A 23,936-nucleotide genomic window follows, 5' to 3' on the forward strand; every position below is an offset into this window, starting at 1 on the left:
GCCCTGGGACAAGTGGGGCCCTGTGGTTTGGGCTCTGATGTAATAAGCATATTTGGGAATGCTCTACAGTCTGCTCAGGGGGTCTTTCTGTGGCATATGGCTCAGTATGGAGCAGCTGTGAGCACTAATCCAGACCCGGAGGTTTGAGGTGGCCAATACGGAATACCCCAATGATGGGGCCTTTTGCTGGATGGATGCTAGGAGTGAAGAAATATCAATTAAGTGCCATGTGTAGTTGGTGTGTGCTGAGCTGGCATAATGGGGCAACAGAATTGCGTTGGAGGCTGGTGGCTTCATGTCTTCAAGCTGGGAGTAAAGCACTGCAGATGTGGCTGCGGGAAGAAGGTAGGCTTTGGGGGGTGGGGGATGCGTTAATGGGAGCATAGCCTTGTTGGCTGAAGAGAGAATATTGTTATCCAGGGAGCCCAAAAGGTAAAAGGGGCTGAGACCTTGGCCCTTGAGGAACATGTGGTTGTGGGCACTCAAGGTGTTAGGTTGGAGGTAGACTCTATGTGTTTGATGTGTTTGAATTGTTCAGGGTTCATCATTGTGGGAGGGTGCAGGCGTTTTTGTGACCTCAGAGCATAGTACTTAGCTTGTCCAGTGGGCAGTCCAGCCTGGTCTGACTGTCCAAGGTGTTCATTGCGATAGTGAGCTCCCCATCCCTGGAGGCATGCAAACTTCCCAATAGTTTTTAAATATTTACTGGTGTTGGTCTAGTTGACAGAGAAGTCTCTTCTTTCGTGGCTGCTGGACTCTTATGACTGGACCAAGCTCTGGTGACCAAAATGGGCGCCCCCTAGCAGCTCCCAGTGACTGATGGAGCAGCCTGGAAAACCTCTTGTTGCCAGTGAGGTCGTTGGTCCATTTGGGCTCAGGAACACCTGCTGAGGATGCCTCACCTGTACCACTGGCAGGTCCCCCTCAGCCCATGGCTGGCAGGGGCTGCAGAGTGGCCTGCTCAGGAGGCACTGATACAGTGCTAGGATTTCTGTGTCTGATATGGCCTGTGATTTTGTGTGGCCTTGTGGATGTATTCGCAGCCCGGGTACCCAGCCCTCCTAGACTCCACAGGCCACCTGAATCCCTTCTAGACTCCTTGCGATCTGCCTTCCCTGGGGCCACTGCTAGGGGTGAGGGGGGCCTTAGATGAGGGTACGTAAGGGCAGAGGGACTTTTAGGGCTATGACAGCTGGTTTGGGGCTCCGCGGTGGGTGTTTTCATCTGAGCAGGGCTGCTGGAAGCACTCATTCATTCATTCATTCATTCATTCATTCATTCGCTTAGCACACATTTGTAGAACACCTACTGTGTGCCAGGCCCTCTTCTAGGACCTGGGGATTCAGCTCTGAACAGAACAAAGGTCTATGCTTTCCTCAAGCTTTATCTAGCAGTGGAGACAAAAAGTGAGTTAAACAAATAAGATACCTGCAGACGAAAAGTACTGTGCTCACATAACCATCTTAAGCTCTTTATGTTTTGATACATCTAGTTGTGTTTTCCCTTTTGACATAATAGTTTTTGTAGTAATGTCATCATACTGAAATCTTACACGAATTGTTCGCTAAGAAATGAGTAATATTTGAAGCAGAATAACATGGATGATTTCTGTTTATAAAAACCACCATAAAATCCAAACAAGAAAGAAAAAAGGTATCCATAGTAATATTTTAGCAGATAAGGTGTTGCCACGTCTCTGGTTAAGCAGAAGAAAGCTATAAACTTGCTGAAGCCAGTGCCCTATTTTTGCACTCCCCAGTCCTCATCAGAGAACAGTTCTGGTCTCCTGGAGTACGTTCTGGCTAAGTAGGTGACTGCCTGGTGACATGTGTTCCAAACCCAAATCACAGATGGACATGTTTCAGTTTAAAATATAGAGATGAATAATTTTAAGATATCTTACATAAGTGGTGAATTTTATGTTAGAAGAATATATCTGTAAGCAAATTATTTGAACCGATTTATTGTTAGAATTTTGATTTTGTTCCCAGTTTTCCACAAAAATCCTAATGATCTCTGTATTTTTAATTTGAATGTGATCATCAGCAAATTAGCGCATTCACTTTAAAGAATGCTATGCAAGGGGGGCCTGGGTGGCTTAGTCGGTTAAGCATCCAACTCTTCATTTCGGCTCAGGTCATGCATGATCTTGGGGTCATGAGATCGAGCCCCACTTTGGGCTTCATGCTGGGTATGCCTGCTTAAGATTCTCTCTCTTCCTCTGCCCCTATCTCTTTCCCTCTTTCTCAGAAAAAAAAAAAAAAAAAAAAAGAATGCTATGCAGATGGCAGATATGGTAGGTAGGTGGCTTTAGCCAGAGGATCAGGGTTGGACCTGACAACAAAGGGGACACTTGGGGGCTGAGTGGCAGCTGGCCATGTGACCTCCCTGGCAAGTGGAACAAGCAGTGCAAAGACCTTGGCACTGGACTGAGCTGGTGAGATCCCAGAGAAGGCCAGTGTGGCCTGTGGGGTAGGTGAGGGAAAGACGGTGCCAGGCAGATCACCCAGGACTGATGAGGAGTTCAGGTCATATTATTTATGTGTGAAGGGAGGCCAGAGATGATATTTATGCTGGGAAGTGGTGTATTGGGTTTTTACTTTTAAAGCTCACTCTGGTGGCTCTGGAGAGAAAGGACTGGTTGTCGGGAGGCCTTGGTGGAGATAGCCATGGCCATCCAGGCAAGCAGTGGCAGGCCCGGGTGCTGTGGGAGCTGCCAGGGGTGTGGTGTGGAGGGGCAGGGACAGAGAAGTCTCGTGGCTGCAGAGGTCAGGGGCCTGGACAGATGTGAGTACAGTGAAATCTGAGATGACGCTGATGAAACCCAAGGGCCGGTTGAGGGCCATGAGCATCTGGCTAGCCACTGACTCTCAGTGCCTCGGTTTCCCCATCTGTGAGGTAGGAATAAGAGTAGCTCCTGCCTCCTAGGGTTGCTGAGGATTCAGTGAGTTACTGTCCCTGAGGTGCTGAGCTCAGTGTCAGGCACGTGGGATCATCTTGTGATCTTTCTTCTTCTTGCTGTTTTATCCATGTATTCCTGTCCTTTGTTCATCCAGCCAGTATTTATTGAGCGCTCACTGTGTGCTCGGCACTGTTCTGGGCCCTGGGGATGCAGGAGTGGATGGGTCTGACATTCTGTGACCTGGTGACAGCTTGATAAGGACAGTGAGAGCCCATTCCATCTCCCTGCCCCCGCTGCTGTCATTGGGCCAGGTGGGAGGTTACCCCTTCCCCAAGGACCTTGCTCTGTCACTTTAATTTCCCTGTGTGTGTGCGCGCTGGGGCTGCACAGTTAAAGTTAATTTCACGCTTGACTTCCTGCCGCGCTGGCAATTTCAGACGTGTCCAAGTCACCTGTGCCCACCTCTGCTGCGCTCCCTCTGCCACCTGCGTCATGGGGTGGTGTGGGGGTGTCTGCCGTGGATGATCGGCCCTTCTCAGGCTCTGGGAAGCAAGAGAAGAGGCCAGGGCAGCCCCGGGGAGAACTAATTGGGCACGCCACTGCAGGACCTGCCAGGATTGCTGTTCAGGGAGCTCAGTGCCTTCTCAGAGGACCCCTGCGATTCTCCAAAGGGGTCTGAGGTTGGTGCCTGGGGGACAGTTACTGATATGTGTGCTCTGCTGTGTGCTGTGCCTTTCCCTGCTACGCCCTCCTCTGGTGGTAGAACCCAGGCACTGGCCTTGTTCCTCTCGCCTCCCTGGGGCCTGGAGGCCTGCGGGTTCCCGGTGTTCTCTTCCCCGTTTTTCTTGTCTTGATGCCCCATTTCATCCCTCCTCCTGCCTCACTTGGGGGTTGGCTGATTGGAGCCGGCAGCCCTAGAGCTGTGCAGGTGGAAAGGGCACCTGGGACAACAGGTTTTTGTGGTCTTGCTCTGGAGGTTCAGAAATGTTAAGTAACTTCACTAGGGTCATAGAGCCAAATTCCTAGACCAACCAGGTCTGCACACCCACCCTATTACCTCTCCTGGGTCTCCGGTCTGGCCTCTGCCCCTTGCTAGTCCGGTGGCCTTGGGCAAGTCACCTTGCTTGTCCGTATGTAGGTTTCAGACCATCAGTTACTCCCTCAGATGGATTCTTCTCAAGGTGTTCAGAGCCCTGCTCAGGCAGGCTTCCTCTGGAGCCAGCAGCTGGGGGTCTGGCTCTCCCTGAATGCCCCTCCTCACCCCCTCTAAATCCATCATCACCCTCACTCCCCTAGAACTCAATGCTGTCATTTTCCCATTTTCTATTGGTCTGCTTCTCCCAAGCCTCAGTGCAAACCTCTCTTCTTCCAGGAAGCCTCCCTGATTGCCCTAAGCTTTCCTATTTTATAACCCTGTGGTTCCAGGCCTGGCCAGACTCTCCTCAAACTTCCAGAGTTTCCAGCCCCTTATTGCTCCCTTCTAGGTTTTGTATCTCCTTCTGGGCCCAGCAGCAGTTGACGAGGCCTATGTTTCCTTACAGATTGTGCTTTTATAAACTCTGACTTCTCCAGGAAATGATAGCTATCCTTTGCATCCCTGTAAATGCCTCCACTGGCAAACTCATCATGTTGCTGGTTTGTCAGCCTTTCTAGAGCCCTCTTATGACTATGTTGCCTATTTTTGCCAGAAAAAAATCATAGCAGAAAAGATTTGTCTGTAGGAAGCTATTTGCATCTCCAATACCAAAACATTCCTTGGGACAAAATAAACACTCCAAAAACGTTTGCCAGAAGAATGTTGAACTAGTGGACACCCTAAGCCAGATGTCTAGGGGATTGCGACCAGAGGCATGCCCATGGGGCTGAGAGGGAAAGGTAGAGTGGGGAGGGCTGGTGGGAGGCAGTAGGGAGTGGCAGGGACTGTGGTGAATGGTGAGCTCATCATCCTTGTAAAGGGGTGGTCAAGCCTCAGTCCCCAGCCTGTGGCCATGAGGGGGTGTAGCAGACTGCCTGGTCTTATAAAAGAAGCTTTAAGTTCAGCTTTTTACACAACAGCTTCTGGTTTTCAATACTGGCAACGAATTCAGATTTTTTAGAAAGCATGGCAGTCCAAACAATGCTTTCATGGACTGGCTCTGCTTGGTGGACTGTGCCCATTTGCAACCTGTGGACTTGACATTTGTCCTCTTTGGCAGTAAGTGGATGCCTCTGGGTGCCAGGCACAGTGCTTGCTTTGGAAGGAAATTCGGATCCACTGGGGAGAACTGCCCTGCAGTAGCTGTGGGGAACAGAGGTAGCTACAGGAGTTACCTCTGCCCCGTGAGACTTTGTACTCACTGAGTCCCTCCCAGGGTGCAGCCAGGGCACCGCAGCTGGTTGAAGACTGGCCTTGGCTGCATCTGCTTCCTCAGGCAGCTGGGTCAAGTTACCCCAAACCGAGCAGCTGGAAACCACAGCAGCTTATTCTTTCCCAGCTCTGGAAGCCAGCAGTTGGGGATGAAGCGGTGATGGGACCCTGGTCTCTCCTGGGGAGCCTTCCATGCCTTTCCCAGCTTCTGGAGTTTGCTGGCTCCCTGAGCATCCCTTGGCTTATAGACACTCCACTATCTCCTCTCTGTCTTCTCATGTCATCCTGCCTTTATGTGTGTCCTCCTCCAAGTCCACACTTCGCCTTTTTATAAGGACGCCATTCATAAGGGATGAGGGTCACCCTCCTGACTGCATGCTAACTTGATGACCTCTGTAAAGACCCGGTTTCCAGATCAGGTCGAATTCTGAGGTACAGGGGGTTGGGACTCCCAATGTCACTGAGTGTGGAGAGACCCATTTCAACTTGTAACATACACCATGCCCCCTGCAAGGTCTACAGTAAATTGTATTTGGTCGTACTATGGCATTTCAACATAGATCATGACCCTGTTTGGTTTCTTTTTAAGCATCTATTTTAAAATAGCTAGATTTAGGGGCTCCTGGGTGCCTCAGTCGGTTAAGCATCTAACTCTTGATTTCTGCTCAGGTCATGGTTGCAGGGTCATGAGATTGAGCCCCCATGTCTGGCTCCATACTCCCCGGCAAGTCTGCTTGAGATTCTCTCCCTCTCCCTCTGCTGCTCCCTCTTTCTCTCTAAATAAATAAATAAAATATTAAAAATAAAAAGCTAGATTTACAGAAGAGTGGCAAAGATAGTATAAAGAATTTCCCATATACCTTCTGGCCAGCATCCCCTAATATGAACATCTTCTGTTAAGTGAGGCTGCATTCGTCAGAACTGATAATGTGGCGGTGGAACAGTGCTCAGTGCCAACCCAGAGACTTTCTTTGGATTTTTCCGGTCCGGGATCTGATTGCAGATTCCTACTTTGCACTCTGTCCTTGTGTCTCCTTGGTCCACAGGTGACAGTTTTTCCATCTTCCCCTGACTTTCCTGACCCTTTTGAAGAGCTGTTTTCAGGGCTTGGGCAGAATGTCTCTTGATTTGGGTTTGCCTGGTGCTTTCTCATGAAGGGGCAGGGCATAGATTTGGGGGGAGAGCCCCACAGAGGTGAGGAGCCACCCTTCCCATCAGGACTCGTCAGAGGTGCCATCACCTCCGTGCATGGCTATCTTGCTCTCCTGTGTTCAGTGCTTTAGAAGCAAGTAAGGATCCAGGCTGCCATCATGGGGTGGAGGGCTCCCTTCCACCTCCTGCAGGAGGAGCATCATAGGATTTGTGGCCGTAAGTGAAAACTGCTCAATGACTAGCAACTATTTGGGAGAAGAGACTTTGAAGCTATGCAAATTCTGGTTTTTCCTTAAAGCGTGGCCAGTTGTACCATTCACATGTGGATCTTCCGGCGGCAGGTGGGCTGAAGTGTTCTAGTGGTTCTAGTGGTGACTTTCCATCTCCTGCCTTCCTTGTAAGCGGATTCTGTAAGAAACATTTGCTCCTTCTTCCTTATTTATTTATTCAGTTTTTTATTTATATCAGCACGCGGACTCATGGATATTTATTTTGTTCTTTGGGTTTGGATCCAGCGCTGGGGTTACTTATTTTGGTGCTTATATTTTCCCAGCTTTAGCAGTCCGAAGCTCAGGCTGGGTCTTTGTCCCTCTGATCTTTTAATTTTGTCATCTTCTTTTTAGCACTTCTTTACTTAAAGATGTTCTGGGCTCTTCTTGTGTATGCCTGTCCCAGCTCTGGAGAGAAATGGCTTATTTGTTGTGGAGAATCCTGTGAAGAAGCAAGACCTTGGTGCTCCCCGGCTCCCTGCCCTGGGCTGTCCTTGCTTCTCGGCCTTCTCAGCTGCCCATCTTTTTAAAAGCCCTTCACCCTGCCCAAACCAAAACCTCATACAGCCAGCCCTGCCAGCCTCACTGTCCCTTGCCCCTCCCCAGTTCTCTCCAACCATATAGCCTTTCTTGTTCCCACCCCAGGCCTCTGTACTTAGAATCCTCTGCCTGTGGTGCCCTTCCCTCCACATCTTTCCACAGCTAGGTGCTTCTGGTGATCCAAATCTCAGCCCCCAGCCCTCTCACCACTGCACCTAAAGTAGCTACATTCTCCCATCCCACCTACTCACTACCCCCACTCCCATGTTTGAGTTTCTGAATCCATGATGATGTGGACTGTCCTGCTTACTGTCCATGTGACCCCTCTGAGTGTCACCTCCGTGAGGGCTGGGGACTTTACACTACTCAAAGCTATGTCCCAAGTGCCTAGAAGAGTGCCAGCACATAGTAGGTACTCCATAAACATCTGTTGAATGACTGAGGATGTGAAAACATGATGTTATTGAATTCGTTTTTCAGATGAGGGTATTGAGGTTGGAGGCCCTCTAAGGTTGCTGGAACACCTCGTCACAGAATGAAGTGTTCTGGTTTCAGCCTTTGTGACTGAGGATCCTGGTGCCCACCCTTTTGGGGACAGCACAGGGGAGGCTGATGACAGTGGGAAGGCCCTGGCTAACATGAGGCCAGAATGACCCCGGGAGGCAGGGTAACCCGTCCCCCTCCACCTCCCAGGACCCTCTTAGAAGTGGCATGGTATTTCTTTCTCAGGAGGTGGAGAGTAAACAGGGCTCTGAACCCTGTTGGGGTCCATGGGGAGTTCCAGAGAGGTGATGCTGCCCACACATTCACTGTGCCTATCCCTCCGAATTAAGAGGGGACATGTAGGCTTGTTAGCATCCCTGGACTTGAGACCAGGTAATGAGGATGCTGACTTCTGTTGGAGATCACTGGGGGTTGGGGAGAGTACTTGTTTGGCCTGGGACTCCAGTGTGGGTACAGACCCTGAGGACAGCTGGGCCTGACAGTGGGGCCTTCTGAAGTGGTGGCTTCTGGCTGCAGGGGCCTGGAGGCAGAGAGGGACTCTGTATGAGGTGCCTGTGTCTGATTGTTTCCAGCCCTTCAGCCCCCCGTGAGGCATGTGTTGGGGGAGCTTTGTCCCATCAGGGCCTGGGGACTCCTACCATCTTGGTCTTTTTTCTGAGGTTGGGGTTTTGGGTGGCTCCTGGAACCTCCTAGAGGCTGGATGGGAAATGGCATGTAAGCTCTTTGTGGGGTTTGGACACTACTGAGAAGATGAAGTTGGAGTACCCCTCCTCAGAGAAGCTGTCATAGCTGTATCCCTGGATCGCGGTGAGCAAGGTCTGGGTCTCCCCAGGCTACTTACTAAGGCCTGTCTGACGACCCAGGCCCACCCAGGTGTTGGTAGCACTCACTTGTGTGGGGAGGCCATGGAGAGGGGCTGAGGGGAAGGGGGCTTACCAAGGGGTCCTGCCTCACGGGCTGTAGCATGGGTAGCCCATGCTGCCCTACTTATGTGACATTGACTGCCACAGGCTAAGGGTGCCCCAGAGGCCAGAATGTGCTGCTTAGTTGGAGGCAGACTGGGAGACACTCGTCTCTGTGGCCACAGACCTCAGGGTCTTGATCTCTCTGGCCCATGTTCCTGGTCTGAGCCTGTGGATGTTTCTCTGTGGCTAGTTTTCTAGAAGGGATCCTGGGTGTGCATGGCAGGGGATGGCAGCTCCAGGAGGGCAGGAAGCCTCAACACCCCACCCTCTGGGAACCCTTCTTCTGCACATTGTGCTCAGTCTGAAATGTGGGAGAGCTCGCTGGGAGGGAGAGGATGCACATTGGCATTTCATGGTTCCCTTGTGGGGCCGTGGGCTGTCTTTTAGGTCAGTAAAGGGGCAAACTTAGGGCTTGCTGTCAGGAAACAGCTCAGTGAAGGATAAGATATGTGAAACCCTGTATGACTGACCTGCCCCATTTGCTGTTTTTCTCTTGCTTAGAAACCAGGCGATGCGGAAAAAGTTAATCTTGTACTTCAAGAGGAGGAACCACGCTCGGAAACAATGGGTAAGCCACCGCTGGAGTCTCCCTGGTCGCTCCCCTGGGCCAGGCTTCCTGGACAGTCAGGTAGTCCAGGCACTTGAGGCCGTGCCCGTGGAACCTCCTGGCCTGCAGCTGTCTCTCTGCATGTTCAGGCTATGAAGAAAGGCCAGGGATAGCGGGGCAGATGGGAAGCGTGGCAGCTGCTTTGATGAAGCCAGGGCTTGGGACGCAGCTACCCGAGGAGGCCTGGGGCCCGGAATTCTGCTGCTCCTTTTCCAGCCTGGAAGGGGAGAAAGCAGTATGTTGGCCTGGAAAATTGGCTGCTGTCAGAGGACCCGTGGGCTTTCCAGGCAGGAAGAGAGAAGTTTGTTGGAAGAGTTGGGGGTGGGGTAGGCCATGTGTTGGTGGAGGTGACTGCAGGGCACTCCCTTAGAGATGAGGTTTTCCTGGCTCAGGAAAATGAGGGTGTTCAGAAGAAGTGAGGCTCCCTTGCTTGCTCTGGTGGGCAGTGGCTACATCACTACAGCCAGGGGTGGGACTCCTGCATCAGCCACATGCTCTGGCCTCTCATCTGGGACGGGGGCCCAAGGCGAAGAGAGTGTGCATGAGGGAACACAGGCAGTTGTGGTTCGGGGGGGCTGTTTACATCACTGATTCACTGTGGGGGGGACTAGGGCCCTGCGATGGAGGGGAAGTCACTCATTAGTACTCTTCGCCGTGAGGGAAGAGCTGGCTCAGATGAGCTTACCCAGTATAGGAATTTGTGGCTGAAAGAGTCCTTTGGGTGGAGTTCAGGAGTCATTCGATCCCGTTTTACCTTCATTTCTGTGCAGTTTTTCTTCAACTCTCTATGTTAGCACATTGACAGATGGGTTTCTCTGTGGGACCTGAATTCCTGCGGCAGATCTGAGTCTTCTAGAGCCAGAGGAAGAGCTGTCCTTTCTCAGACCATCTCACCAAAGCTCCAGTTGGACCACTTGAGGGCATGATTCCTCTAAACCAGTTTCTAAACTGACCGTGTTCTGGCCCCAGACCCCAGTTGGGTCCCAGAAGAGAGGAGACGCTTCTGGAACAGATGGCAGGTGGCTGGGAAGCTGGCAGGTGGTCCTCTGGACCCCAGTGTTCCATGGAGTGAGAAGTGGTGGGCATCTCGCCTTTCCTTTCTCAGTTTCCTCAGATCCCCAGATTGACCACATGGAGACCAGAGGTGGCATGGGTGGGTTTCTTGAAAGTGGGTGTTTCATCTTACTCATTGAGTTAAATATACAGCCAGGACCTGCCACAAGCCTGGTACAGTGGCTGAGCAGAGGAGGCACAGTGAGAAGTGCTGTGTGGAGGCCTGGAGTGGGAACAGCCTGCATGTCCCGCGTGGTAGCCTCAGTACTGAAGTGGGAATGACAGGAAGGACCAGCTGTGTGGAAATCTGGAGCATCAGGCAGAGGGCACAGCAAGTGCAAAGGCCCTGAGGTTGGAGCCAGCTTGGGTAGGATGGGACAGAATGCAGCAGGCAAGTCTGTAGTGCACTGTGTGACTTGGGGGTCAGCAGTTGATGTGAATGACATGGGAGCCAGATTGCCTTCAGCAGGATGAACCATTCAGATTTTATTTTAAATGCAATGGGACCCTTAATTTATTCTTCTAAGTGGATTCTTGATAAACAATATGAAGTCTTTATTGTGAGAATTTCAAACAGGAAATTGGACAAAATACAGTGAGCACCTGTATTCCCACCGAGTGGAGTCAGTCATGGGGTCATGGCTAATGCTTCTTTGCTGTGTGTGCACGTGCATGTATGTGCACATGTGCATGAGTGTGAATATTTTTGTCTAACAAGTAGGGAGTAGGTGCAGGCACCTGGGCCTCTCTCCCTAACGCCTCTGTACCCATCTCCTGAGAGGATGGGAAGTTCTGTTCTCACCGCACTGAAGAACCAATAGCCATTCCCTGCCATCTTCCAGCCTCAGCCACATTTCTGTCCACTGTTGCCCTGTCTGGGGTGGGGTTCATTTTAGGCAGGAGGAAGAAATTTTGATGTGCATTTTAGAAGGATCCCTGTGGTTGCTTGGGGGTCCCTTGAGGTGGAGGGGAAAGTAGTCTTATTTGAAATTCAGGGTGGCTCTGAGGCCAGGCTGAGCCCATCCTGCAATGGCAGGGCATTCTTGTTCTTGTTGTTCTGTAATGAACCCAAAGCCCCTGATGCATTGTCTTCATCGAGGATGGGGAGGGTCCAGATGGTCCAGATGGTCCCCCAGACCTTAGACCTGCATGCCCTGCCCCCACTGTGAACCAACCTCCTTTAGACGTAAAGGTTCCAGGGACCACACAGGTCAGCTGCCCACACTGCCTGCACTCCGGCCTTGTGCAAAGAGCCAAGGCTTTGCCCCCAGAAGGACATTGACATAAACCTCCTCAGCTTGTCCTATCCTTCCCTGGGAGCTGAGCTCAGCCCTGGGAGGCCGGACTGGGGGGTAGGGGTGGGGGTAAGGCTCTGCTGAGAATATCGGGGCTCAGGTTCAGCCCACCCACCATGGCCTGCCGTGTGTGATCTGGGGAGTGCAGTCTCCACCCCGAGCCTTACTCTTCCTCTTCTTCTTCTTCAAAATGGGGTGGGGTGCAGTGAGGCTGGAGGCACGTGCTTGCTGCAAGAGCATTTAGAGTGGTGCCTGGTGAAGGGGGCGCTTTGACAGCGATGGTGGCTGTGTGGGATGGGTAAGCCAGGAGGTGTGCCCAGCATGGAGGGTGGGTGTACCTGTTTCCTGAGGCTGCTGTAACATGACCATAAGCCAGGCTGCTGAAGACAATAGAAATATATTCTCTGGTGGTTCCAGAGACCAGAATTCCAAAGTTAAGATGTGAGCAAGACTGTGTTCCCACCAGAGGCTGTGAGGTGGATCCCTTCTGCTTCTCCCAGCCCCTGGGGGTCCCTGTGTCCCTCTGGTCTCAGCCTCTGTATCCACAGGGCCATCTCCTGGTCTCTTACATGGACACCTGATTACATGGTTCAGAGCTCACCTTAATCCAGGATGACCTCATCTCAAGTGCTTTGTCAAACAAGCTCAAGTAATCTCCAGATTCTGGGAGGTCACCCTTCAGCCCACCACAGTGGGCACTGGCTTATTTTCAGCATAGTCTGCCTTTCTGCTTTCCTTGGCTTGTCCCCACCCACCTTGTAATTTATGTACATCAAGAGGCAGCTGAAGGTTTCTTCACCCCTCTTCCATCCTTCACACCTCTCAGGAGTATTCCCGGCTTCCCTTTGAGCATTGGGGCTTTTCCTGGACCTGCCCCAGCAGCCGTGGCTTGCTTCTGCAGCCTGAGCACTGGGTAGGCTGGAGGCCGGGGAGAGTCGCAGCCTGTCACCCTTATCCCTCATGAACATGCTGTGGGGGAGGCCGGGAGCCCTGGTGCTCAGGACAGTTGATGCACAGAACATTTTGAGCTTCTGTGACCATGTCCTGCTGAGCCCTGCAGGCAGCCTATGGGTTAGGAGGTGACCACAGAGGCCAGCCCCTCTGGCCAGCTAGCTGCAGCTGCCCTTCTCTGACACGAACTTCCTTTCCCCCAGCGCTTGGCCTGGGACTGCCTTCTCCTGTGTTCAGGGAGCCCCATCACCCATTGCTTCCCTCAGTGCAGAGCTGCATCACACCTGGCAGGGCAGGCAGGAAGGTTTCAAATCTTGGTGCTATTAGACATGTGGGGCAAATCATTTAACTTTTGGCCTCAGTTTCCTTCTCTGCTCGATGAGGATATTAACACCCATTCATTGGGTCACTGAGTGAGAGGCTGCATGCAGTGTACCCAGGGTGCCGCCTGGCATAGAGTGGGCACTCAGAACTGTCAACTGCAGGCGGCTAGGCAGTCCCTATGGGATGGGAAAAGAACAACCATGTGCATCTGATTTCAAAATGGATCACAAAGTTATAGTAACCAGGACAGTGTGGTTCTGGCATAAGGGCAGACCCGAGACCAGTGGGACAGCATGGAATAGCCTGAAAATAAGCCCTCACACCTGTGGCTAGGTGATTTTTCACAAGAGGCTGAATCCATTCAGTGAGAAGGATGGTCTCTTCAGCAAGTGTTGTGGGGATGACGAGGTATCCACGTGCAGAGTAGAGTTGGATCCCCACCCCCCAGAACTGACGCAAACACTCAGTCAACTGAAGCCCTAAATGTGAGAGCCGAAACCATAAAATTCCTAGGGAGAAGCACAGCAGTGACTCTTCATGACCTTGGGTGTGGCAGTGACTACTCGGGTATGACACCAAAAACACCAGCAGCAAGGGGCGAGCAGGTGCTCTGGATGCCATCAGAGTAACTGTGGGCTGCTGCTGCTGGGATCCTGGCCTCTGCTCCTACACTGAGCGATGCCAGGCACAGGGCTGGGGTACCTGGGCCCTGAGTCCCCTGGCACCAGGGATGGTAGTTGCAGCCTGTGTGGGTTTGAGTGAATCTGTCTGCAGGAAGGAATGTTTAGCCAGTGGCAGAGGTGAGGGCAGGGGTGGCAAGGGTGAACTCCGGCTGCCAGAAAGCGAGAGGTTGGGGGTGACATGTCCTCATAAGACACAGAGACTGTGGTCATGGGCATGGTGGCCCTGCTCCTCGTCCCCTGCAGAGATTTGCTGCTGGCACCCCCTCACACTGGCTTAGCTCTGGCCCAGCATCTGGAGCGTGAGTGTGTGTGTGAGCATGAGGTGGAGATTCCCTTCCTTCCCTGATCAGTGGGTCTACCTCATGGAAAACCCACTGAGCATTCATGCTCCCCGGGGAAGGGCTGCCACCTCTCGCAGGGCACTGTCCCCAGGAGCTCGGTGCAGTGGACACAGGCCGTGTGTGTCTTCTCTGGCAACTGTATGATTTTCCTATGCTGATTGGGTGACCGTTTCTCCCCATCTCCCCATCTGACCTGTTTTCTCACTCTTGTTTATCAGACTGCGGCCTCTCAGGCAGGAGTGGGGTGGGGTGGGTCCCCTGCTATGATGGTGACAGGGCTGTCAGTATCCTCCCCTCCCCAGTCCCCATGCCCGGTGGGGTGCTGTCTGCACCGCAGAGCCACGAACACTGTGGCTGTTGTCTGCTACTGGAACCACATCCTGATCTCTATCGGGTTCTTGGAGCAGCCCACATATGTATGGGACTCCTGGGAGCTGGGGTCATGTTTCATGCCCTGCCAAAGCTGGCTTGACATCCCCTTGGGTATGGATGCCCTGCTGTGTTTGCTGAGGACCAAGGTCACAGGTTGCCTTACATAGGTTGAAATGCAGGATGGGGTGAGGTGTCTGATCACAAGGACGAAAGAGGGGTTTTCTGATTATGCTGAAGCATTGAAAGGGCGTTCAAGCGAGACTCCCAGACCATGCCATCTGTCTAGCACAGCTGTTTGAGACAGGGAGATTGGGGTCTTATGGGCAGCTTATTGCTCCCCACCTGCTCAAGGTCTCGGTCACCTTGGAGATGTGGAAGGCAGGCAGCTATGTTCCTGGCTGGCTGGGGGTCTTTTAGTGAGGACATAAAATAGGTGGCACTGTGAATAGACATAGAGAGGGACTACGTTGTCCAGGAGAAGTGGTAGAGGCTTCTTCCTGGGAGCTGCTCAGGACTTCACATAGACTCCCTAGGCCTGGGATCATGGCTGAGCCTGAGGCCAGAGAATGAGGAACTTTTCAGAAAGAGGATGCTTTCTAGGGGGCGCCCTGAACCTGACAGACACACCAGAGCCTGTGTTAACATCATTTCCTTTCATGATGGAAATGGCCTTTGTGTGTGCTGCCCACTCCAGATGAGAATCCTTCCCACATGCAGCTATGGAGCACGGGAAATGTGTTTCGAGGGACCAGGGTCTGAATATTAAATGTTACTTAATGTGATTTGAACTTAGTCATGTGTAGCTGGTGGCAGCTGCATCAGATGAGGCGTTTCTAGGAGGCCAGGCCAGTGGACCATCTCCCAGGGTAGGAGGCAGCCAGGCCCTTAGGGAGGGATGGTAGAGGCTTCTTCCCAGGAGCTGCTTGGGAGCAGCAGCTGGGTTTTCTTGGGGCCCAGGTCTGCCCAGGTCTCTGTGTGATCATGTGTGTCTCCTGTGTGTGGCCGTGTGTGTCTGCATCTCAGCTTGCTCCTGTCTGCCTGTGTGATGGTGTGTGCCCATGTGCATGCAGAGCGGGCTGGGAGCACAGAGGGGAGTGGGGCTGGCGTCCAGATGGAGGATGAACCGCTGATCAGTGCTCCCCATGCTGTGCTCACCCAGGAACAAAAGTTCTGCCAGCGCTATGACCAGCTCATGGAAGCCTGGGAGAAGAAGGTGGAGCGCATTGAGAACAACCCCCGGCGACGCGCCAAGGAGAGCAAGGTGCGCGAATACTACGAGAAGCAGTTCCCTGAGATCCGCAAGCAGCGCGAGCTGCAGGAGCGCATGCAGAGGTGAGCCAGGGGCTGGAGCCTGACCCTCCTCCTTCCTTGCTTCCTCCCGCATCCCACCTTGCCCATTCCTCCCAGATGCCTCAAGGACCTGGGTCAGCAGAAGAGCCCTGGCTGCTGTGAAACAGCCCAGCAGGGTCTCAAACTGGTGGCCCAGGGACTGTATGAGGCTCTTGGATGTGCCATGCAGCACCTGCTTGGCTTTAGTGCTTATTTGAAACTCAAACATGTTTTGGTGGAGCAAGGTCCCCTTCTCATGTGCCATGGGCTAGCACCTGCCAGCCTTGTTCATTTATGTGGCCTGTATGGCCCCTGAAGGGAGTGGAGTTTGAGATCCTGGGTGTAGATCAGAGGCAAGAGGACTGCCTGCCCCTCACTTGGAAGCTGGATCAGGATGCTGGTCTCTGGGCTTATGTGGGGGTCATGAGGATAGTGTGAGATCCTGCATAGGAGTGCTCATTGCCCAATAGGGGTGCTTGGTGATGTGTAGCTGTGCTTCTGTTGTTCCACAGATAGGGTGACGGGCAGTGAGCTTTGATAATGCCGCTTCCATCCTTTCCTGGACACTCACAGGCCACATCTCACTGAATGCCCCCTCCCAGCCCTGGGAGCCAGGGGCCACTCTATCCCCCTGTTACAGGGGAGGAGACTGAGGCACAAATCCTGGAGCAGTGGGGCTGGGCTTTCGGGGGCATCTTAGGAGAGAAGATGGGACTGGGTCCCTGTGGCATTCCTGGGTCAGGGTTGGGGCTCCATGCCCTCCCCTGGACTTCTCAGCCTGGGGTGGTCCCTGTGGGTAGGAGAGGCCTGGTCCCTTTGTACCTCCCTCCTTCCCACCTACACTCTGCCTCTGGTGAAGTTCTGGGCTTGGTCTATGCTGTGGTGCCTGCTGGAGTCCCGGCTGCCAAGGGGCCGGTCTTGAGTATGTCCCTTTGGTCTCCAGCAGGGTGGGCCAGCGGGGCAGCGGGCTCTCCATGTCGGCCGCCCGCAGTGAGCACGAGGTGTCTGAGATCATCGATGGCCTCTCAGAGCAGGAGGTAAGAGCACAGCCTTGACTCTGGCCTTGACTTCATTCCCTTCCATCCCCCATCCCTGGGAGCTTCCTGACAGGAAGCAGAATTCACCCTGATGGTAGAAATCAAGGGGCTTGTCCCTGAAGTGTGGGCAGAATCAGTGCAGGGTATTGTGGCATGGGGGCGGTGGCCATCACCTTTCTCCAAGCCTAAAGGACAAATGGAGAAAGGGGTGTTGCTATGCTACAGCCATCTGGCAGGACATGGCCAGGGCGGGTCATAGCATGATGCCACAGTAGGGAGGAAGCTGGGGGATTATTACCCCCGCCTCTTGTATCTCCTGTCTTGCAGTACCTCCCATTGGCTGAGCCCAACCAGAAGCCAGAGGTAGGGGTGCCTGAGAACTGTGCTTTCTAGGTCAGCCTCTCAGCACCCAGACTGGGGGCAGATGTGATAGTTCCCAGCACACCCCACTGGCGGCCTTCTGGTAGGACCCCGGCCCTGCCAGCACGAGCACACTCTCTTTGTTCTCTTGGACCCCCTGGGCATGCCTGGACAACCAGAGCTCAGCCTTGGTGACCCTGGCCATGGTCTTGGGGCCCAGAGATGATCAGTATGCAGAGGAGGCATTTGCCTAGGGAAGTGTTGGTGCCAGCCTGGCCCCTCCTGAGTCTTACAGGTCAAGATTCTAATGTGCCAGTCCCCCCACCTGCTTGTGCCCAACCCCACAGTAGACGTGAGAGAGCCTTGTGAAAGGAGGGAGCACGTCCTTCTTCCCCAGGGACTCTGATCCGGTAGTGCAGCAGCCCCTAGCAACCCAAGGTCATTTAAGTCAAAGTTAACTAAAGTGATAGAAAACTAAAACTTTGGTTCCGTGGCATACCAGGCACATGTTCCGTGCTCAGCACCCACGTGTAGTTCATGGCTGCCACACTGGACAGGGCAGGCAGTGAATACCTGCATTGCCGCAGCACTGCTCTAGGCTGCTGATTCTCACACTGGACAGACTGTTGAGTCCTAGGGAAGGGGTGCCCTGTTCAGTTTTCCAGGCCCTGCCCCTAGAGGTTCTGATGTAGCTAATCTGGAGTGGAGCCCAGGACTCTGCATTTTTTACCAAGTTACCCACATGATTCTGATGCAGGTGATTCAGACAGTCTGGCCATGAAAAGAGATCTTCTTTTTAAAACTTCACATGGTATGTCCCTTTTCTGAATGCCATTCGGTCCAGAGAAAGCAGAACTCAGCCCTTGGCCACAATCATACCTGCAGGTTGGCTCCAGCTCCTGTCACGCCGATGCTATGGCTGCATGCACATCCCACAGGGGTGTGGACACGAGTTCAGTTTGCCTTGGAAGCAAGAGGGGGGTGGGTGGCCCTCTCCCAGTGTTTCCTGCCTGATGGCCAAGGGTGAGTAGCATCTCAGCCGACCATGTCCTCTGTCCCCAGCCCCCATGCCAGAGGCCTACTTCCCTGGGTCCTGGCCACATGAGAATATAGCCACTGGCCTCCTGAGAATGTTGAAGGGATGGCATTGGGGTGGGGTGGTGGGAAAAAGGGATTTAGAGCTGAGACTTCAACTGACTGGAGGTTCCCTGGGAGGGTAGGAAGGAGGGGGCGGGGCAGGAGGAGAGATGCAGTCACAGCGCACACCTCAGAAGACAGACCCCTGAGTGGGCACAGCAGGGGTTCCTGCCTGGAGACAGCTCTGCCTGTGACATACCTGTGCTGTGCCATTAGTGCTCATGCGGGGTGCCAAGGATGATGGGAGAGGTGTTGGTACCAGAGGGCTGTGCCAAGTACTGGGAGGCTCAGGCCTCCTGGGGCAGGGGTCCTCCTGGGGCAGGGGTCCTCCCGGAGCTGGTGCTCAAGGCTCTGTGTTCCTGCTAGGAATCCCAAATGCCAAAGGAGAGGTTGGCTGCGGGAGGGCAGGCAACGCAGATCCTTTGAACTAGCTGACCTTGGCCATGCTGGGCCTTTGTCTGCCTCCTCAGATGGGTAATTAATCGCCGGTAATGGGCTGGCTGCAGAGATTTGGGGAAATGAGCCCAGCTGAGTGGTGGCTCAGAGCCTCTTAATAGCCATCCCGATGCATTATGAGTGAACACCCGACTCCTACCATGCATGGGGCCGGGCAGGCTAGATCCCAAGTGGGCATGCTTGAAGGAGCAAGTGCCAGGGCTGGGAGGGTGGCAGGGAGGAAATGGGTCCATGGTCTCACTGGCCCCTCTCTCTGCACTGCGTGCCCTCGGAGCCTGGATGGCCAGGCCTGTCTCCCCAGCTAGTTTCACCCAGCTGGGTGAACATCTTTCCTGTCATGTTTTATGGCACTTGCATTTCCAAAGGGAAGATGCATTGCCCCTCTCTCGCTGCAGATAAGGCCTCTGCTGCTCCTTGCATTTAATTTATAGCCCCATCCACCATAAACCTGTCTGGGGCTGCCTTTAAATTCTCCCTCCCCCTGGCATTTGGCTCTTACTATTTTCCAGTCATCCTTCCCTTTCTGTCTGGCTCGGCACTTTCCCACTCTTGCTGGGCAGGTCTGTACTCTCGCCTGGGGCCCCAGTGCCCGCCCCTGCCCCTTCCCCAGGCTGCCCTCTGGAGCCCTCTGACCCCGGCCCTCTGCCTTCTCCTCCTCCCTCCAGAACCTGGAGAAGCAGATGCGCCAGCTGGCTGTGATCCCACCGATGTTGTACGATGCTGACCAGCAGCGCATCAAGTTCATCAACATGAATGGGCTCATGGATGACCCCATGAAGGTGTATAAAGACCGCCAGGTCATGAACATGTGGAGCGAGCAGGAGAAGGAGACGTTCCGGGAGAAGTGAGTCCCCCGTTGCTGGGGTGTGGGCCCTACGGCCCTCTTGGCCCTCTCTTGTCCTGGGAAGCCCTTCCTGTCAAGGCAGGCGTGGATGGGATTCCTGGGGCTGCCGTGATGAATGACCACAAGCCAGGTGGCTTACAGCAACAGGAATTTTCCCTCACTGCTCCAGAGGTGTGGGCAGGGCTGGGTCCTTCTGGAGGCTCCAAGGGAGAATCTGCCTGGCACCTCTCCCCTGGCCCCTGTGGGCTCCCGGCAGCCGGCATCATTCCTTGGCTGCATCATTCCCTCCTGCCTCCATCCCATGGTCTTTCCTGTGTGTCTCTCTGTCCCCAGTTGTACTGGGTACAGGTCCCACTGTAATCCAGTGTCACTGCATTGTAACTAATCACATCCTCAGAGAACTTGTTTCCAAATAAGGTCACATTTAGAGGCTCTGGGTGGATGTAAAATTTGGGGCATGCTCTTCAACCTAGTACAAAGTGTGAGGGCAGCCTTATATGAAATGGGGCCATGTATATCAGAAGAACGAGGCTGGAGGATCTTGGAGGCTGGGCCAGAGGGCAGAGATTTGTGGCTGGCTGATGGCTCTTTGGTTTCCATTTTACTCTGAGAGTGATTGTTGAGCATGTCCTCTGTCCCAGACACAGTGCACATGTGTTTTGGGTTTTGTGAGTTTGTCCCTCTATCCCTCATAATAGCATTGCTAGGCCATTCCAATTGCACAGGTGAGGAAACAGAGACTCAGAGAGGTTAAGACACTAAATGAAGGCCACACAGCCTATAAACGTTGAGGCAGGCTTTAGGCTCCCTCATCATCAGGGCAAGGGCTCAGCAGCAGGGGAGAGGCTTGTTGGGGAGGGAGATGGAGCCATGGGGCAGGGGAGATTGGGAAAGCAGAGGCAAGAGTTGAGTGCTAAGAGGTGAGGCTCAGAGCTTCTAAAAGGAAAGAGCCACAAGACTGGAGTGTTTTGGGGAGATGAGTGAGGAGTTGCTGGATGGATAAAACCCTGTCTTCTCAACCAGACTCAGAAGTTGTATCCAGGGGCCCACACAGGTGCCAGGCGCAGGCCCCGGAGAGGTGGGAGGGCGGGAAGCGAGGCTTGGGCAGAGGCCTCAGAGCTTGGGCAGAGGCGGCAGAGTTTGGCCAGCAGGGTACATTGGAAACAGACTCTGCCTGCTTAGCGGCTGGACCTCCACTTCTGCTTCCCGAGAAGGCCTCATGGCCAGGGGACGAAACTCCTATTCTCCAGCTACCGCTGTGGGCCAGGCCAGGGTCGGGGCCCCAAAGTGCCTGCTGGGCCTCAGGGACGAGGATGATTCTGGGTAATGGGCAACACGGATGGTGGGGGGGGTGGTGTTCTAGCTGCACAGACGCCGGGACACAAAAGTGTAGGAGCAGTTGATGAGGGTCTGGGCAGGAGAATTGTGTTTTTCAGAAAAGCTTATGAGTCTGGAAATTCTAAAACATCTGTAAGAAAAAGAGGGGTAGTATAACAAGGCCTCAAGTGCCTGCCACAGACTGAGCAGTTTTCAGGGAATAGCACTTTGGGGAGTGGGTCCCAGGGGCTTTTGGGGTTGACTCCTTGGAGACAGAAAACCTAGTTGCTTGGGGGCTCATTTCTTGGTCCTCATGATCCCCAGTGCGATCGTTCTGGTGCATAGTCAAGTCCCCAGGGTAAGCGACGGTATAGTGCTAAGAATTACTGTGGTGTTAGGGATCTAAATACTCCATGATATGTTTGACATTTTTATTTATTTATACTTTCTTTTAAAAAAAAATAAGGGTGCTTCTGGTGTGTTTTCTGTGTTCCAGCTTTTCTGAAGAGTTCATGTTTGCTCTTCTCACCTAATGAGTTCATTGTTATTTCAGAAGAACAGAGCAGCCAGGGAGGGGCTCGCTGGGCTCCTATCCGCTGAGCCTCAGCTTCGTGCCATGCATCTTTCCCGGAGAGTGTTCCTGGTCAAGACCTCATTTTCCAAAGAATCGATGGCACTCAGGCCTCTGGAAATCATGTGCCAGTGGCATAGAGCCCCACCATTTAGTGGCTTAGTCCCCTCCAGTAGCCACTCTCCTCTTGGAACCTCAGTTTCCATGTCTGTAAGATGGGTATAGCAACAGTGCCTCCCTTGTTTAGCTGCCGAGAGGTGCCCAGTGGGTAGGAAGTTCTTAGGAAGTTTTGGCAGAGGATCCAGGGCTAGGATGGAGGGCACTGGAAGAGGTGAGCTAGATAAGGTTTCCAGATTTGAAATCTGGTCTCCTGGGACCCCATCTCTCCTTGGGGAAACCTTGAGGAACGGATCTAGAGGGGAAGGAAATGTCACTGGGGCAGGGAGAGGAAGGGGACTGTCTGGAAAAGAAGGGCGTTCGGCTGGCTCCAGCTTTGCAAGCTGCCTGAGGCAGGATCCCAGGCGGGGAAGCCTGCCACTCGACTCTAAGCTTCCTCCTGGAAGAAAGAAGAGGCCATTCCGGATTCTCTGGTGTCTGCTTGGGGAGCAGGGGAGGGGCCTGTTGGCCTCCTGCCCAGCCATCTGGAGGGCCGGGCGGGAGAGCACCGGGCGCTGGCCCAGGCTCCCTCAAGGGGACTGGGGCCCCCGCCTCACCAGCAACTCCTTCCCTCCCCGGGGGAGGCTGTGGGGCGGTGGCGCGTCGTGGGGACCGACCGGCAGGCCAAGGCTGGGCCTGGGCCAAGGACTCCACCCAGCATCCCTAGGGCCTCAGCGGCCGTGACCCACATCTCCGCCCCCACTGCCCGCCTGCTCCTGTGGCCCTGACATTTCAGCCTTGCCGAGCCTTTCCCAGTAATTCCGCAGGCTTCGCAGGAAGCCACTTGATGGGGTGCCAGCTCCCCGCACCCCCTCTGGTATAAGTCCTTTCTTGCCACCTCCTCGCGGGCACCCGGAGCCTGTGCTCCCGCCTCGCCCAGGGAGGCCTGCAGCTCGCCGCCTGACTTGTGGTCTGGCTGTGGGGGCCCGCGTGGGCCGGGTGAGGCCCGGCTTCCCAGACCCGGCCGGAGATAGAAACAAAGGCAGATTTTAAAAGGGGGGGAACCCCACCAAAGAGCTGCATGCAATGTCCTCATTTTTCCTGGAAGCTGCCTCCAGCAGGACAAACAAATATATTTTCAAAGGCGCTAAAACCAGTGACTCACTCCAAGGAACGCCCTCTCTTACCCTCGGCCCGCCCGCCCTTCCCACACCCCCCTGGGCTTAATTGCTCCGAGTGGGGCGGCGCCCGCCCAGCCGGGCCCGCGGAGATGGCAGGCGCCCGGGTGCTCGGCGCCCGCCCAGCTGGGAAGCCCCCTGTGCCTGGGCCTCACGCCCGCCCTTCTCCTTCCGCAGGTTCATGCAGCACCCCAAGAACTTCGGCCTGATCGCATCGTTCCTGGAGAGGAAGGTGAGTGGCCACCCCAAGCGCAGCCGGCAGCCCAGCTGCCCCGCCCGCCCCGCCACCTCTCTGGGGTCCACTCTGATAGGCGACCGTTGGCCCTGGGGCAGAGGACCCTCCCTTCCTGCCCACAGAGCTTGCCCCTGTTCTGTCTGTCCTTCCCTGCTTCCCCCCCTCTGTCCTCCTGCTCCTTCCTTGGAGAAGCAGCCGTGGGCCCCGCCCCTGCCGTCCAAGGGGGTGGAGCACCAGTGAGGAAACCCCAGGAGAGCTGAATGCACCGGCTTCCATCCAGCTAGCTCCTCAGACGTGGCACCAGCGTCCTTGCACGTTGGGCATGGGTTCTGGAAGCCATGCTGTGCCCGGCGTCCCCGTTAGGGTTTTATAGGCAAGAGTGGCATTCTTTCAGGGGGCTGCTCCCTCTGATGGTCATGGTATGCTTTCTGACACCGATGCCAGCCAGGCCTGTGGTCTGTAAGTTCTCATCCTATTTGGATAGACCTTTGTATAGAACTGCCACCTGAACCTTGCCTTGCCCCCAAACCCAGAGCAAACCAGTGCCCCCTCTCGCTCTGGCTCCTACCTGGCAGGTGGACAGAGTGTCCTAACAGAATGGCAGAGACCTCCTTTGCACTCTTCACTCTTTGTTGGGTGGGGCAGTGCTGGGAGTGGGGGGAAGCTGGGTTGGATCTGGATGAGACCCTGTGTGTTGGCCTTGGCCCTGGGAACCCTGGTGTTGTTGGGCAGAGCAGGAAGGGCTCCAGCCAAGGTTTCCTTCTGAGCTGCAGTCCTGGGTGTTTTAGGCCACACTCCTTTGAATCAGGTTTGTCAGAGAGGAGGGTCATCTGCCCACCCCCAGCTTTGCTAATACCCGCCTGCTGGAGGCCTCATGCTTTTTAGTTGAGAGAGGGCCGTCTGAGCAGGAGCCAGGCGGTTATTTTAAAGTTGAACAGTTGTCCCCGACATCTGTCCTTAATGAGCTGATAACCATAGAAGGAGGGAGATGGGGCAGTGTGGGGAAACGGAATCTCTCCATGCCTGAAAAACCGGCATGGGAAAGCAAGCCCCATAAATAGCCTTTCCTCT

The 23,936-nt window shown here is 54.1% G+C and overlaps 1 protein-coding gene across 29 annotated transcripts in view; it reads left to right on the top strand.

Moving 5' to 3' along the window:
• Nucleotides 1-23,936, top strand: part of NCOR2 (nuclear receptor corepressor 2) — a 211,459-nt gene that overhangs the window by 101,703 nt on the left and 85,820 nt on the right. For 26 of the 29 annotated variants that reach the window (XM_038574764.1, XM_038574765.1, XM_038574763.1 and 23 more), the window contains 5 exons: nt 9,181-9,247; nt 15,465-15,637; nt 16,578-16,671; nt 19,290-19,468; nt 22,808-22,862. In XM_038574764.1, the coding sequence (XP_038430692.1) occupies nt 9,181-9,247; nt 15,465-15,637; nt 16,578-16,671; nt 19,290-19,468; nt 22,808-22,862 (568 nt within the window). The remainder of the gene's footprint in view (nt 1-9,180; nt 9,248-15,464; nt 15,638-16,577; nt 16,672-19,289; nt 19,469-22,807; nt 22,863-23,936) is intronic. The other 3 variants (XM_038574770.1, XM_038574784.1, XM_038574790.1) reach the window with 1 other exon arrangement.

Source organism: Canis lupus, chromosome 26 (assembly GCF_011100685.1).
Source record: "Canis lupus familiaris isolate Mischka breed German Shepherd chromosome 26, alternate assembly UU_Cfam_GSD_1.0, whole genome shotgun sequence".
NCBI classification, from domain to species: domain Eukaryota; kingdom Metazoa; phylum Chordata; class Mammalia; order Carnivora; family Canidae; genus Canis; species Canis lupus.